Here is a 15,782-nt window from a genome sequence, read left to right as displayed (position 1 = left end):
CAAAGAAGGAGAGCAAAGACAGTTGTAGGTGCAAACCCACGGTCCTAGGTCATGCAGAGTTACAGTTTGTGTCGATTATCAATTTATCATAGTAACTTGTAAAATTTCAAATACATTGTATAGTGTTTATTTGCATCATTAATTTGGAAGAGTAGCTACAGTTCAGTTGTTTCATATGCATTGAGAACAATCTGCATTGGACTTTTTTTTTTTTAATTTTTTTTTTGCAGCACACGGCTCTTCATTGCGGTGAGTGGGCTTCTCTCTAGCTGTGGCATGCGGGCTTCAGAGTGCGAGGGCTCAGTAGTTGTGGTGCTCAGGCTTAGTTGCCCTGCGGCATATGGGATCATAGTAGCCCACCAGGGATCAAACCAGCATCCCCTGTATTGCAAGACAGATTCTCAACCACTGGATCACCAGGGAGGTCACCCTGCATTGGACTCTTGAAGATACTTTCCCTGATGTTCTATATGAAGTTCTGAAGCACTTAGCACTTTTTTGCTTCAGTAAAATGAATTGAATAATACTCTTATATTTCCTTGAGAAAGTGCTCTGTCTTTTGGAGTTGTGGCTCTGAAATGATCCCATAGTGAGGAAATCAGGTACAATGCCTGTTGCATGTTTATAACTGATCTCAAAGAGCATAAGAAAACATTTGTAGCCACAGGAACAAAGAATTTTTGCTTAAGGTTTATTATTTAATAAATCTCTGTTTACTTTGTCTATTTTGTAAATCACCCCTCATCTCTTTCTAAAGGTATTTTCTCTTGGAATTTGTAGAGTGTGCCTGTTTAAATCTCTTGGGGTTAAAAATAAAATATCTGTTAAGTTCAAAGGAGTAGATATAGAACAGAGAGATGTAAATTGTATTTTCTTAATTGCCTTCTTTATCTTTTCTTGGCTTGTTTTGTCATTTTTACTGGCCTTATGAAACTTTGATATAATTAGGTCTCTATTTATATCATTACTGCCAATCTACTGTGTTAATAGCATTCTGATAGAGAAAAAAGAAATCCCTGCTTAACATATTAAAAATGGGGCAGCATATAATACCTTTTAAGATAGTTTGAGGGAGACAAGTCAAGTTTGGTTATTATTGTCTGTTCACTTTTTGTGTGTCAAAACAAAAGTTCGGGCCTATTTTATCTTCAGACTGAGAACTAAGAAAACAGTTTTCTAATTTGGTTATCTTATAGGTGTGTTTCCAATTGTAGTACATCACTGCCTTATTTAGAAAATGTTCTGATACTTATCTGTGATGGACCACAAGCAGAGACTTTTTAAGGCTTTACTTACTAACATATGAATCAAAGTGCTTTTTATGTGTTGCTTTTAAGAAAAAGTCATTTTATGATGCAATCACTTTCATCAATTATAGTGTGGTAATGACACAGACATCTTTATGAGTTATTAGCACGAGAGCAAACTTGATGCCTGTGGTGCTGATCATTGACATCTACAGTGTATTTGTATCCGCAAAAAATGGAGTTTGCAGGGGACACGGGTTCGTGCCCTGGTCTGGGAAGATCCCACATGCCGCGGAGCAGCTAGGCCCGTGAGCCATGGCCCCTGAGCCTGCGCGTCCGGAGCCTGAGCTCCACAACGGGAGAGGCCACAACACTGAGAGGCCCGCGTACTGGGGAAAAAAAAAAAAAAAAAAAAAAATGGAGTTTGTTTCCAGTTGATGATCTAGCAAGTAATATACTCAGTTGCTATGACAAGTAGGACCATGATATTATGTGGATACCATACAGATAAGAAATCAGTAGGATTGCTTTCTCTTCCTTTTTTTAGGGCAGAACTTTTCAGAAGAAGCACCGTCAAATGTGTAACTTTCATGATAAAGTAACTGGATTTTTCATGATAGCTTAATATATCAAGGTTTTACTTCCTAGATTGATGAAGGACTAAGTGAAAATCCATCAAATGTTATTTTATTTAAAACGTGTAACATTTTACTAAATCCAGCTTTTGATGTGTTATTTGTGAAATGGTCTGTTTTCTAAGATAAATTGAATTTCTCAGCAGTATCAGTTTTTACTTTCTCTTTACTGTTCCTTTTATGCTGTAAAGTCTGAAAAATATAAATAGGTGCTAGTTGTAATAATATCCTCCACAAAATCAAACTTTGTTTATATTTAGATTGAATATGAGACTCAAATTAAGAAGATACAGCTACTCTCAAAAGATAGCCTGGGAAAAAAAGGTGAACTGAAAGATGAAGACAGAGAAAAGGTAATAAATTAAAATGATAAACTTTCTGTTAACGGAGGGTTTTTGGTGTGTTCATCTTTTAGGATACTGTTGTAAATAAAATCGTCTTATTACAAAGATCTTTTTGATTAAACTTTAAGTGATTATTTAAAGACATTTGCTTATAGAGTATTGCTTTAATGTATAATTCAATTAAATTTGCTGAAAGGCAGTCACTGTGGCTGTAAGAGATAGATTCCAAAGAAAACCTCAGTGTTGTTAGTAGGTGAAATTTTGTTTTTCTAAATAATGCTTTGTAGCTGCCTTTTTCTTAGTTCCAGAAATGTTTTAAATGAGAAGTAAATGAAATGTGGCATTTTGCTTCTTTTCTTTGTATACGTAATTTTGTACATTTTAACCTTTTCATAGATAAAGTGGAAAGAAAGGATTGCATATCTCAGCAACAGACAAAATGAATGGCAAGGAATACTTAAATAAATTCTGCTATGTATCTGCCGTAATGCAGGCTTCTAATCCTCCCGTCTATCTCCATATAAATGATTCTGCTCAAGACCATAGATGTTTTCTTCACTAAAAGCAGTAAAGCTCTTTTAGATGAAATGTCTAAAAACATCTTGTAATAACTTGGAGCATGCTGGCAAGAGTAGTCACTTGTGACTATGTGTGAAACCCCCTCAGCCAGTCGATATTGTAATAAGCAAAAATGGGAGCATCACTCCATTATTCAGAGAAGCCAACAGCGTGCTTCCTCCTTAGGCTGCAGCATTCATTAAGAAAAGCTTACTGGGCTGAAAGCTGGAAACAGATGATAACGGGATATGATTTTCATATTTAATGCTTCCCTTGGAAGAGTATGTGTGCTACAGATTGATAGAAGAATCAACTGCTACTTTACTAAAAGACTTTCAGGTTTGCCCTATAGCTACCGATGGAATCATTCAGCCAAGAAATTAACTTTTTCTCCTTTTACCTGTTTTATATATCTGCTAAGCAGGCTGCCGGGCTGCCAGTAAATGTTATTATGCAGTTAACTGTTTGGTATTTAAGACTCTTATCAGAAAAGAAACAGAGGCCACACTATTTTGTTTTTATAGTAGGAGCAAGGTTTTAGTTTTTCTTTTTTCCGTGCATTAACAGGCATTAATCTGAGTTTATAGGAAGTTTTAGTTTTCCTTCCCAGAGATTAAAAAGTTAAAAAACCTAGAACTTTAGAGCATTCTTTAAACTGTAAGATACAAAACACCAAGCCCCAGCAACCCTGACCTATATAAAAAGGCCTTTAATGATAAATGATTTCTCTGCCATTAGATGTATACCAAATGTGGTATGATGTGATAGACTTCTGAGACATTCAGGCAGTTTTTCTGTTTGACATTTGGTCATGAAATAATTGACATGTTTTTTAATCTATAATCTAGCTTGTTCTTTCTGTGCTGTTCCTGATAGACACCTTGTTAGTACGACAGTGTCAATGGTACTTAAATAAAATGGGAGACTTTTTTTTATATTTGCACTACTGATTCCTTACCTTACATATAGTTATATAGTTTCCTTTTAAGTCATATTTAAAATTAGGGCAAGAGACATATAGCTGACAACTCCTTAAAATGTTACATAGAATAATTAGAAGTGTTTCCTTTTTACTGGAATGTGTCATCTCCTTAAAAACTTTGACTTTTGACTGTATGTAAGACTCAATTAGGTAACATTTTGAGACGTAGCTTGCCTTTTTCAATTTCCCATTGATGTTCTATCAATTAAAAGGTAAAAATATTTCAGCAGAACCCTGAATTAGTTAACACTTACTATACACTAAACCAGAACAATTCCTTACCGTATGGGGTATGTTTTATCTTTCAGCAGTCACATGAGCTAGTCTCTGTGCCCAGAGTGCTGGTCTCCAGGGACTGGCCTGAGCACGGTGGTTGAATTCAGTAGATCGTTGCTGAGTGAGTGCTCTGTTTGAGAAGCTGCAGCAGGTCCCTCTAGGAATGCCACGATGCTTGCCCTTGAGGCGCTTCCCACAAAGCGATGTTCTTTCTGAGGCCCAGGATAGTGTGTGCTGAGTCCCAGCTACATGGAGAAAGAAAGTTTGCTTCCTCTGCAATGAGTCCTCCACGGCCTAGGGGAGAAGGTGGTGTGTGAGCTGGCGTGAAGGGTGGGGAGGGTGCCAGTCACTGGGTATTTGATAGACATTCTTGGGTCTGAAGATGTTGTGAGTGAAGGAGTGGAAGCAGGAAGCCCGGCGACAAGCCATCAGTCTGGCTAAAGGTGAACATTCTTGCAGGGAAGTGGGAGAAAATGAGCTTGGAAAGGGGCATCGTGGAACTCAGTCCAAGGCTCGAGGATTGAAAATTTCCCCCTGGAATCAGTGTGTGTGCACGTGCATGATGGGACAGGTGAAGCAAGGACTGGGGCTCAGAGCAGTTACATCATAGGCGCAGGAAGGCAGGGCTGGCAGTGCTGTGCAGGATGCCCTGGAGGAAGGAGCTCATGGGGCGAGAAAACCAGGATTTATTCAGACGCAAGGAAGGAACTGAGGGCCTGAGTTGGGGTGGCCATTGAGATGGAGAATGCCAATGAAGGGGAGAGGAGCTGTCAAATTAATGATAATTCTGAGTTATGAAAAGATAGCTTTAAGAAGTGGTTGTGCAACTTTCAACCAGAAGCAGCAGCTTGAATGCACCACTAAGAAGAATGATCAGGTAGTAGTTGTCTATTTTTTCAGTGTAGAACTTTAGCTCGGTTTTATAATAGGAGTCCAGTGTTTTCATGCATCCAGTTGCTGCTCTTCAGTCATGTGTTCTTGAAGAGAAGTAATCATTGATCTGTTCATCGCCCAAGATTGTTTCTAATATTAGTCTACTTAGTAAACTCTTATGTTGTTGTTGTTAATAGAAAAGACAAAGTTCCGGTCCCCATTTGACTCCTCACAAATTTTACTATAATATAGTAATCCTTCTCTATTATACGTTGCCATTTTTTATTTTGGGGTGAACCCTCATTCCATTGGTCTCTAGGCATGTTCTTCTTGTTGCCCAGCTTTTTTGTATCAGCAGTGACTAGAGCATACACATAAAGACACATCAAAACATATACACCCAGGAGAGGTGGATATGGCATTAGTGAATGAGAGCATAAACCTTGAGGTGGGATTTGTGAAGTTTCTTTGAACTGTTACACTGTGAAATATGTTCTACTAAAAGCAGAAGTGAGCTGGATACTTCACAGAAAGATTATACTCTGCCAGGGCTGGAGAATGTGGAGGACCAGAGAATTCCATCACAGGACTAAAGGCTGGTTGGGGAGTTCCACTTCCTCTGTTGTAAACCTCCCTGCAAGGGTCACGTGGAGAATGACTCCACGTGCAGCTTGTTACTTCCGCTTCTAATCCTAATATTAACAATGGGGAATAGTGACTGCACGCGTATTTTGTCAGGGGCAGCATTAAGCACTTCATATTCATCAACTCATTTAATCCTGTCAGCAATCCTGGAAGTAGATACTATCGTATCCTCATTTTAGAGGAAGGCTCAAAGAAGTTGGTTAACTTGCCCAAGACTACACTGCTAGGCAGATCCCAAACTCAAACCCAGACCATGTGGCTTTAGCGTCCATGTTATTAGCCATGTTGCTACACTGCCTTCCAAGGTAGTATGGGTGAAATGCTCCTCGAAAGTCGGGAGAAATTCCTGGTCAAATAAAAACAGCCTAGCCATATCATGTGAAGTATTTCAGTTATTCATTTAGATGCTGCATTTTCACCTAACCTTGGGAGAGAGTGAAATGGTCTCCCTTGGTGGTATAATAGTCCAGCTGAATCAAGTGAGATCTGATTTTGCACTGGTTGAATTGAGTAAGAAATTAGGCATACACTTCAGATTCATTATTGGGGATTTTTTTTTTTTTGAAAAAAAGCTGTGGTTTAGTAACACAATTTGAGTTTAACTCATTCAGTTTTGAGTATTGTGGCATAAGAGATGGGCACTGGAATCCGCGTATTTGGGTTTGGATCCTGTGACCGAGAGCAAATTGTCCGACCTTGTAAGTCTTGCTGGAGTGAGTATAATAACAGTGGTTGATTTGAGGGTTTAAAAAGGTAATGAACAGAAGTCTGCTTGACACCTGGTAAGTGCTTGGCACGTGTTCAGTGATCCTCTTGCCCCTGTCCCCACTGTCACTGTCGTCAGCCATCTTCCTTCTCCACTGGGGTGGCCGTATGAGGGTGTCCCTGGCTTTCTACCACTTACCTATGGGAGTGGGGACAGAGAGGCTACCTACCAATTAGGAAACGAGAAGTAAAGCCCTTGGTGGTAGCAACTCATAATAGATGATTTTAGCATGATTACAATACAGAATAACTTACAGGACATACCTTTGAAGCCTGAATTTAATGGACCCATTTAAAAATTTAGGTAGTTCTAACCTCTATTGGATTTAGTGGCCAGTAACATCTCCTCTTGGCCTCAGTTGTGAAAATTTGGTTGAGTCTCGAATCTACCCCATTGGCAAAATGAAGAGTTAAAAATCACATTGTCATGGTGTCTTAGTCGGCCTGGGCTGCCATAACAAAATAGCACATTCTGGGTAGCTTAAACAACAAATTTATCTTCTCACGCTTCGGGGGGCTGGATGTCTTAAGATCTAGGTGCCAGCTGGGGTGGTTTCTGGTGAGAGGTCTCTTTGGTTTGCAGACGACTGTCCTCTCTCTGGGTCCTCGTGTGTCCTTTTCTCTGTGCACGTGTGTGGAGAGAGGCAGATCTCGGGTCTTTTCCTCTTCTAAGAACATCAGTCTGTTGGATTAATAGACCTCACTGAACCTTAGTTACCTCCTTCCAAGCCCCATTTCCAAATATAGTCACGTTGGGGGAGGGCTTCAACATAAGAATTTGGGGGAGGGCTTCAACATAAGAATTTGGGGGGGCACAATTCAGTTTATAACACGCAATAAAGTAAAATAATTCCTTCAGGATTGTTATATGTAAATTTTTATTAAGGGATTTTTGGAAGTCTTCTCAATGTGACTTAAGGGCTTGTAGAAACTAAGAGCAGTAATTGTACTGTGTGAAAAGCTGGAAATTGGGTTTGACAGCTCCATTTTAACATTCTGCATTTGTCTTGTTACTTACCAATTCCCTCGTCTGTGGGGGAAAAATAATAAGAAAAGATAAAATTACTGCAGTATTCTGCAAAACATGAAGTATAACATAAATATATTTTTCAAAGTACAATAATATTCAAGATCTACCTGCTTTGAAAACTGTAAGCAGTTATTATTAACTGAGACACCATTACGGTAGTTCTTAACTTGCTGCTGGATCCATCAGCATGTCCTCTCCCCTTTCTGCCAGTAAAGATGAACTCCTGATTTTAAAAATATTTTCAACTGTATTCATTTGCTTTGCTATCACTTTCCCCAGCTCCCAATATGTTTTCAATTTATTTAAACTAAAAAAAGTTTTACCCATTTCTTTCATCTCCCACCCCCAGCCTCTGGCAATCATCAGTCTGTTCTCTGTATCTATGAACCTGGTTTGTGTTTATTTGTTTTAGATTCCAAATGTAAGAGAGATCATATGGTATTTGTGTGACTTATTTCACTTAGCATAATGTCTCAAAGTCCATCCATGGTGTTGCAGATGGCAGGATTTTCTTTTTCATAGCTGAATAATATGCCATTGTATATTTTTACAACTTCTTTGTCCATTCAGCCATCATTGGACACTTAGTTTGCTTCCATATCTTGGCTGTTGTAAATAGTGCTGTAGTGTACATCGGGGTGCAGATATCTTTTCAAGATAGTGTTTTCATTTTATTCAGTTAAATACCCAGAAGTGGAATTGCTGGCTCATATGGTAGTTCTATTTTTAATTTTTTGAGGAGTCTCTATACTGTTTTCTTAGTGGCTTCACCTGTTTACATTCCCACCAACAGTGCACATGGGTTCCCTTTTCTCCACCTCCTCATCAACACTTGTTATTTCTTGTTTTTTGATAATAGTCATTCTAACGTGTGAGGTGATATCTAATTGTGGTTTTGAGTTGCATTTCCTTGATGATTAGTGAAGTTGAGCATGTTTTCATGTACTTTTTGGCCATCTCTGTCTTCTTTGGAAAAATGTCTATTCAGATTTTTCTGCCCATTTTGTAATCAGATAATTTTTTGCTCTTGAGTTGTATGAGTTCTTTATATATTTTGGATATTGGCCCCTTATCAGATATATCATTTGCAAATCTTTCCTGCCATTCAGTAGGTTACCTTTTTGTTGATGGTTTCCTTTTCTGTGCAGAAGCTTTTTAGTTTGATCTGGTCTCACTTGTTTATTTTTGCTTTTGTTGCTTTTGCTTCTGGTATCAGATTCAAAAATCATAGCCAACGACTTATGTCAAGGAGTTTACCACCTATGTTTTCTTCTAGGAGTTTTATGATTTTTTAAAACATTCAAGTCTTTAATTCATTTTGAGTTAATTTTTGTATATGGTGTTAAATGGTGATCTAGTTTCATTCTTTTGCATGTGGCTGTCTAGTTTTCCCAGCACCATTTATTGAAGAGGCTTTTTTTTTACTGTATATTCTTGGCTCCTTTATTGTAAATTAATTGACCATATGTGTGGGTTTATTTCTGTGGTCTCTATTCTGTTCCACTGATCTATGTGTTTGTTTTTATGCCAATACCATTCTGTTGTAATTACTGTAGCTTTGTAATATATTTCAGAATAAAAGAGCATGATGCCTCCAGCTTTGCTCTTCTTTTTTCAAGATTGCTTTGGTTATTTGGGCCTTTTGCATTTCCATACAAATTTTAAGATTGTTTTGTTTCTGTGAAAAATTTCATTTGAATTTTAATAGGGATTACATTGAATCTGTAGATTGCTTTGAGTAGTATGGACATTTTAACAATTTAATTCTTCTAATCCATGAGCACAGAATATCTTTCCATTTATTTGTATCTTCTTCAGTTTTTTTCATTAATGTCCTATAGTTTTTAGTATATAGTCTTTCACTTCCTTGGTTATATTTATTCGTAGGTATTTCTTATGCAGTTATGAATGGGATTGTTAATTTCCCTTTCTGATATTTCATTATTCATGTATAGAAACTCAACATTTTTGCATATTGATTTTGTTTTCTGTAACTTTACTGAATTGGTTTATTAGTTCTAACAGTTTTTTGATTGAGTCTTGAAGGGTTTTCTATATATAATACATATCATATGCAAATAGTAACAATTTTACTTGTTCCTTTCCAGTGTGGATGCCTTTTATTCCTTTTTCTTGCCTAATTGCACTGGCTAAGACTTCTAATACTATATTGAATAAAAATGGAAAAAGTGGGAATCCTTGTCTTGTTCCTATCTTAGAGGAAACGCTTTCATTTTCACCGTTGAGTATGATGTTAGCTATGGGCTTGCCCTATATGGCTTTTATTATGTCGAGGTATGTTCTCTCTATACCTGCTTTATTGATACTTTTATCATGAATGGATGTTGAATTTTGTCAAATATTTTTTCCACATCTATTGAGATGATCATATATTTATCCTTCATTTTCTTAATGTGGTATATCACATTTACAGATTTGCAGATATTAAACCATCCTGTACCCCTGGAATAAATTCCACTTGACTGTGGTATATGATCCTTTTAATATATTGTCAGAAATTCCCTGTCCAGTGGTTAGGACTTGGTGCTTTCACTGCTGTGGCCTGGGTTTAAGCCCTAGGCAGGGAACTAAGATTCCACAAGCCGTGTGGCACAGCCAAAAAAAAAAAAAAATTGTTGAATTCAGTTTGCTAATATTTTTTAGGAGTTTTGCATCTATGTTGATCAAGAATATTGGCCTGTAATTTTCTTTTCTTGTGGCATCTTTGTCTGGTTTTAGCATCAGGGTAATACTGACCTCATAAAATCAGTTTGGAAGAGTTACCTCCTTTTCTGTTTTTTTGGAAAAGTTTGAGAAGGATTGGTATGTATGCTTCTTTGAATGTTTGGTAGAATTCACTAATGAAGCCTTCTGGTCCTGGACTTTTGTTTATTGAGAAGTTTTTGATTACTGATTCTACCTCATTACTAGTAACTTATCTGTTCAGATTTTTTTGAATTTATCCATTTCTTGTTGGTTGTCCAGTTTGTTGGCATATAGTTGTTTATGGTAGTCTTATGATCCTTTATATTTCTGTGGTATCAGTGGTAACATCTCCTCTCCAGTATATTTTAAGAGGTACAGATGGATAACTGTGACAGGAAAAGGAAGAAATGAACTAAAACCTTGGATTACAGATTTACCTCAAACACTTAACTACAGAAAGTAATAGGAAGGTATAGAAAAGTTGATCATTATGTCAGTTCCTTAAACAGTGACACATACTCCTTCCTTTGGCAATAACAGCTGTCTCTCAAAAACTTTTCAATTCCTAATATTATAACCACTGTCAGTAATAATGTGAAACACAGCATTTTTCTCTAGGGCTTCCCTGGCTCAGAAACTGCTTTGAGAAGACACATAATAATATTCAGAATTTTAAGGTTAAAGACCACCCTATTTCCTGTTGCTAAGCAAACAAAATGACAGACTATTTTTTAAAAAAAGAGACAGCTGTCTGAGCCATTTCAAACGTAGCATTGCCTTATAGCGAGCAGCAATTAGTTTTTGCAGGTTTCTTGTAGTTTTGCAGGTTTCTTTTTTGTTATGCAAGTTTAAATAATTGCTGGTGGGAATGTAAAATGGTGTAGCCACTTTGGAAAACAGTTCACAGTTCCTCACAATGTTACCATTGTGTACCAATGTACTCACAACATAGTTACCATATGACCCAAAAACTCCACACTCAAGAGAGGTGAAGACATATGCCCACACAAAATCTTGTACACAGATGTTCATGGCAGCAGTGTTCTTAACAGCTGAAAAGTGGAAACATCTCAAATGTCCATCATCTGACAAATGGATAAACAAAATATGGTATATCCATGCAATGGAATATTATTCAGCCATTAAAGAGAATGAAATACTTATATTTGATACAACATGGAGACACCCTGAAAATGTTATGCCAAGTAAAAGAAGCCACAAAAAATACTGGAAAACAAACTAATGGTTATCAGTGGGGAGAGGGAAGGGGGAGGGGCAGTATGCATTACTGTGCCAATTAAATGTGGACTGTGGAATGGAAAATACATCAATGTTAAATTTCCTGATTTTGGTCATTGAACTCTGCTCGTGAAAGAGAATGTCCCTGTGCTTAGGAAGTACACACTGAAGTGTTCAGGGGGAGGGGGCAACGTGTCTCCAAGTTAGCCTCAGATGGTTCAGGAGAAAATGGTGTGTATGTATATACACATACACATATGCATGTGTGTAGGTGGGGAGAGAATGATAAAACAAATCAGGCAAACCATAAACAATTTACTTATTGGTTTATTATAGACACTAATATGTAATGTTCTCATTAATTAGTGTACTACTAGAGCTTGTTGAGGACCAGAGTTCCGTATTCTAAAAAGTCTGGCAAAATTGCATTTAACTATTTCCCATCACAGAGAGCTGTCTGTAGCTTCTGTTTTCAGGAAGTACTCTTTGTTAACAGTGCCATCTTGAAGTGGTCACTGTTTTTGCTTTCTGCAGTTCTGTAAGCATTTAAATCGTGGGTACATGCTATTTTTGTTGATTGTGCAGGTTACCATTTAGATTTTGTTGTTCCTCTCCAGTTCTTGGCCCTGGGAATGGGCCTGGAGTCTTTTGCTTCTCTTAGTGGGTCAGAGGAGTTAGAGAGGAACTGATTGAAAGGAATAACTCAGGGGTACTTCCTTTGTCCTTCCCCAGGGGGCTTTCTCATCTCTAAGGCCTGCCTACCCTTTGACTTCATATCTTGGCCTTAAGCAGACCAACAAAGAGACAGGTACTTAGGGCTGCGGTGTACTCCCTGTTCTGAGTTAGTTCATTAATACTCCCTAAATCGGTCTTGAAAGTGAAAAATCAAAGGCCTCAAACTCATAAGTCTGATCACTGATTGGCCTCAAGTCTTCACTAAATGACCACTATTGTGTATATACTCTGAGTCCCCTTCAGCATACGGCCAGCTGAAGCTCTCCACTGTAACCCATCACTTGGAGCCATCTATTTAAATAACTTTTTGTTTGAGTACAGGAAAAATGAAAGTAGTTGTTAGATTAGGGTAGTGGTAATTGGTGATTTTTGCCTGTTTTAAGACTTCTTTGTTACTGATAATAGGTCACATATTATGTCACAATTACTGTTTATACTGATGAATCAGAATGTTGATTAATATAATTTTGCTGTTTAAACCATGTGGTATAATGAAAAATTCTTAATAATGACATAATGGCCTCTTTGGACAGTAGTATCCTATAAGGCAGTCTTGACGGAGCAACTTCTGTTCTAGGAGGCTGTCCTACTCACATGTATGCAGAGAGCCATACACTCAGGGATAATTATTGCACATGGTTTGGAAGGGTAGGTGGTGGGAAGCAAACCAAGGTCCATGAAAATAAGACTCGTTAAATAATTTATGGAACATCTATAGGAAAGGTTAATACACAGCTCTTAAAATTACAATGTAGTCAGTTTCCAGTCCAACGGGTAAGAAACTTGGAAGTCACCACTCCATCCTAACAAGTAAAAAGCTGAACAAGCCGAAAATCAACATCTCTTCTTAGATCTGACAGAGAAGTGAGGTCACAGAGCAATATGCTGTCCCTGAGGTCCCAGGGCAATATGCTCTCTCTCTCTGGAGAGACCAAGAGATGACTAGAGAGAGCGACAGCTTCCCAGAGCAGAGCTGACGCCTCTGCAGGACTCAGTGCCGGACAGAGAAACAGGAACTGTGACTGACAAGGCTCAGTGTGGGCAGATCCACGAGAGAAACTCTGGGGGACCCAGCCACAGGGGCCCCCCACACTTTTGTGAGTTTTACCCCTAGTTCTACCAGGTCCTCACAGTGACTGTCAGGGAGGGGAAGGGGGAGAGGAGCCAGAACGCTCTGCTATTAACAAGGTCTGCCCTCAGGAGAAGCTGTTTAGCCAGAGCTTGACTGACCTGAGGGAAGGAAAAACCCAGCTCCAGAAGGTGCTAGCCTCCTGCGTGGAGGAACGGAAATAACAATTCCAGCCCCTTCTAGCCTTGAACCTAAAACTGCTCTAAAAATAATGTCTTTTAAAAAGTCCATTGAGTATAGATATATGGATTTATTTCTGGACTCTCAGTTCTGTTCCATTGATCTGTATGTCTATTTTTATGCTAGCGCAGTCTAAATTACCCCTGGTTTTGTAGTAAGTTTTGAAATTGGGAAGTGTGCATCTTCCAGCTTTCCTCTTCTTTAGAAAATTGTTCTGGCTATTCTGGGTTCCTTTATTTCCATAAATTTTAGTATTAGCTTGCCAATTTCTGCAAAAAAGCCTGCTGGGATTTTGCTGGAGTTTGTATTAACTGTGTAAGTCAATTTGGGAGTATTGCCATCTCAACAATTTTAAGTCTCATGTTGCTTGAACACAGAATGCTGATCTTGTTTGCCTTTCATTTCTTTTTCTTGCCTTACTGCCCTGGCTAGAATCTGTAGTATGGCGTTAAATAGAAGTGTTAAGAGCAGACATTCTTGTGTTAACTCTGATCTGAGGGAAGGAAAGCTTCCAGTCTTTTACCATTGACTATGATGTTAGCTATGGGTTTTTCATAGATGCACTTTATCAGGTTAGGGAGTTCCCTTCTAGTCCTAGTTTGCTGAGTTTTTAAAAATCATAAACACATGTTGTATTTTGTCTAATGCTTTTTCTGTGTTTGTGGAGATAATAATTTGGGTTTTTTATTTGTTCTTTATTCTATTAACATGATGTATTATATCACTTAACTTTCATATGTTAAACTAACTTTGCATTCCTGGGAAAAATCCTACTTGGTCATGGGATATAATCCCTTGTATATTATGCTGAATTTGGTTTGCTAACATTTTGTTGAGAATTTTTACAACTATATTCATAAGAAGTGTTGGTCTATAGTTTTCTTTCTTGTGATGTCTTTGTCTGGTTTTGGTATTATGGCTGGCCTCATAGAATAAGTTGTGAAATGGTTTTTCCTCGCCTGTTTTTGGAAGAATTTCTAAAGGATTGGTATTAATTGTGAAGGATTGGTATTAATCCTTCTTTAAATGTCTGGTAGAGTTCACCAGTAAAGCCTTCTTTCTAGTCCTGGGCTTTTCTTTGTGGGAAATTTTTTGATTACTAATTCAATTGCTTAACTTGTTTTAGGCCTATTCAGATTTTCTGTTTCTTCTTGGGTGAGTTTTGGTAGCTGTGTCTTTCTAAGAATTTGTCCAATTTATCTAGGTTGGCTAATTTGTTGGCAAACAGTTATTCATAATATTCCCTTAGTTTTTTATATCTGTAAGGTTGGTAACAAAGTACCAATTTCATTTCTGATTTTAGTAATTTGTCTTGTTTTTTCCTTGGTCAGTCTAGCTAAAGGTATGTCAATCTGTGAATCTTTTCAATGAATCAGCATTTGGTTTTGTCGATTGTCTCCAGCTTTTCTATTTTCTAATTCATTTATTTCTGCTCTAATCTTATTATTACCTTCCTTTTGCTTGCTTTGGATTTAATTTGCTCTTCTTTTTCTACTTTCTTAGCATGGAAGTTTAGGTTATTGATTTGAGTTCTTTCTTCTTTCTAATAAGCTTTTCCAGCTCTGAATTTCCTTCTAAATATTTCTTCCCATAGGCTTTAGGATCTTGTGTTTTCCTTTTCATTTATCTCAAACTGTTTTCTAATTTCCCTGGTCATTTTTTCTTTGATCCATTAATTATTTAGGAGTTTCTTATTTAATTTCTACATATTTGTGAATTTGCCAAATTTCCTTCTTTTATTGATTTCTAATTTCATTCCATTGTCATCAGAGAACTTTATTTTAATCCATTTAAATTTATTGAGACTTGATTTATTGCCTAACATATGGGTCTATCTTGTAGAATGTTCCATGTACATTTAAGAAGAATATATATTCTGTGTATTCTACTGTCGGTAGGTGGAGTCTTCTTTATATGTCTGTTAGGTCTAGTTGGTTTATAGTTGGTTCAAGTCCTCTGTTTCCTTATTGATCTTCTATTTAGTTATTTTAACCATTATTGAATTTAGAGTATTTAAGTCTCCAACTATTATTGTTGGGTTTTGCTTCAGATAGGACTTTGTTGTTAGATATACTTACATGTTTCTAATTGTTATATCTTTTTCACAGATTGACCCTTTTATCATTGTAAAATGTCCTGTGTCTAGTTACAGTTTTGAGTCTTAAAATCTATTGTGTCTGATTAACATAGCTACTTCGGCTTTCTTTCGGTACTGTTTGCATAGTATATTTTTTTTCCATGAGGCTCTCTTGATATATCTTTTCCCTTCCCTATGCTTTCAACCTGTTTGTGTCTTTGAATCTAAAATGAGTCTCATTAGACAGCATATAGTTGGATCATATTTTAAATCCATTCTGCCAGTTCTCTGGCTTCAATTATAGTATTTAATCCATTTAAAATTAATGTAATTACTAAAAAGGTAGGATTTGCGTCTGCCA

At 37.3% G+C, this 15,782-nt stretch overlaps 1 protein-coding gene across 2 annotated transcripts in view; it reads left to right on the top strand.

The window, feature by feature from the left end:
- Window positions 1-15,782, top strand: part of KIZ (kizuna centrosomal protein) — a 114,879-nt gene that overhangs the window by 15,849 nt on the left and 83,248 nt on the right. For both annotated transcript variants that reach the window (XM_060031294.1, XM_060031293.1), the window contains exon 4: window positions 2,143-2,235. In XM_060031294.1, coding sequence (XP_059887277.1) covers window positions 2,143-2,235 — 93 coding nt within the window. The remainder of the gene's footprint in view (window positions 1-2,142; window positions 2,236-15,782) is intronic.

Source organism: Delphinus delphis, chromosome 15 (genome assembly GCF_949987515.2).
Source record: "Delphinus delphis chromosome 15, mDelDel1.2, whole genome shotgun sequence".
NCBI classification, from domain to species: Eukaryota; Metazoa; Chordata; class Mammalia; order Artiodactyla; family Delphinidae; genus Delphinus; species Delphinus delphis.
This window is presented reverse-complemented; position numbering and strand designations above follow the sequence as displayed.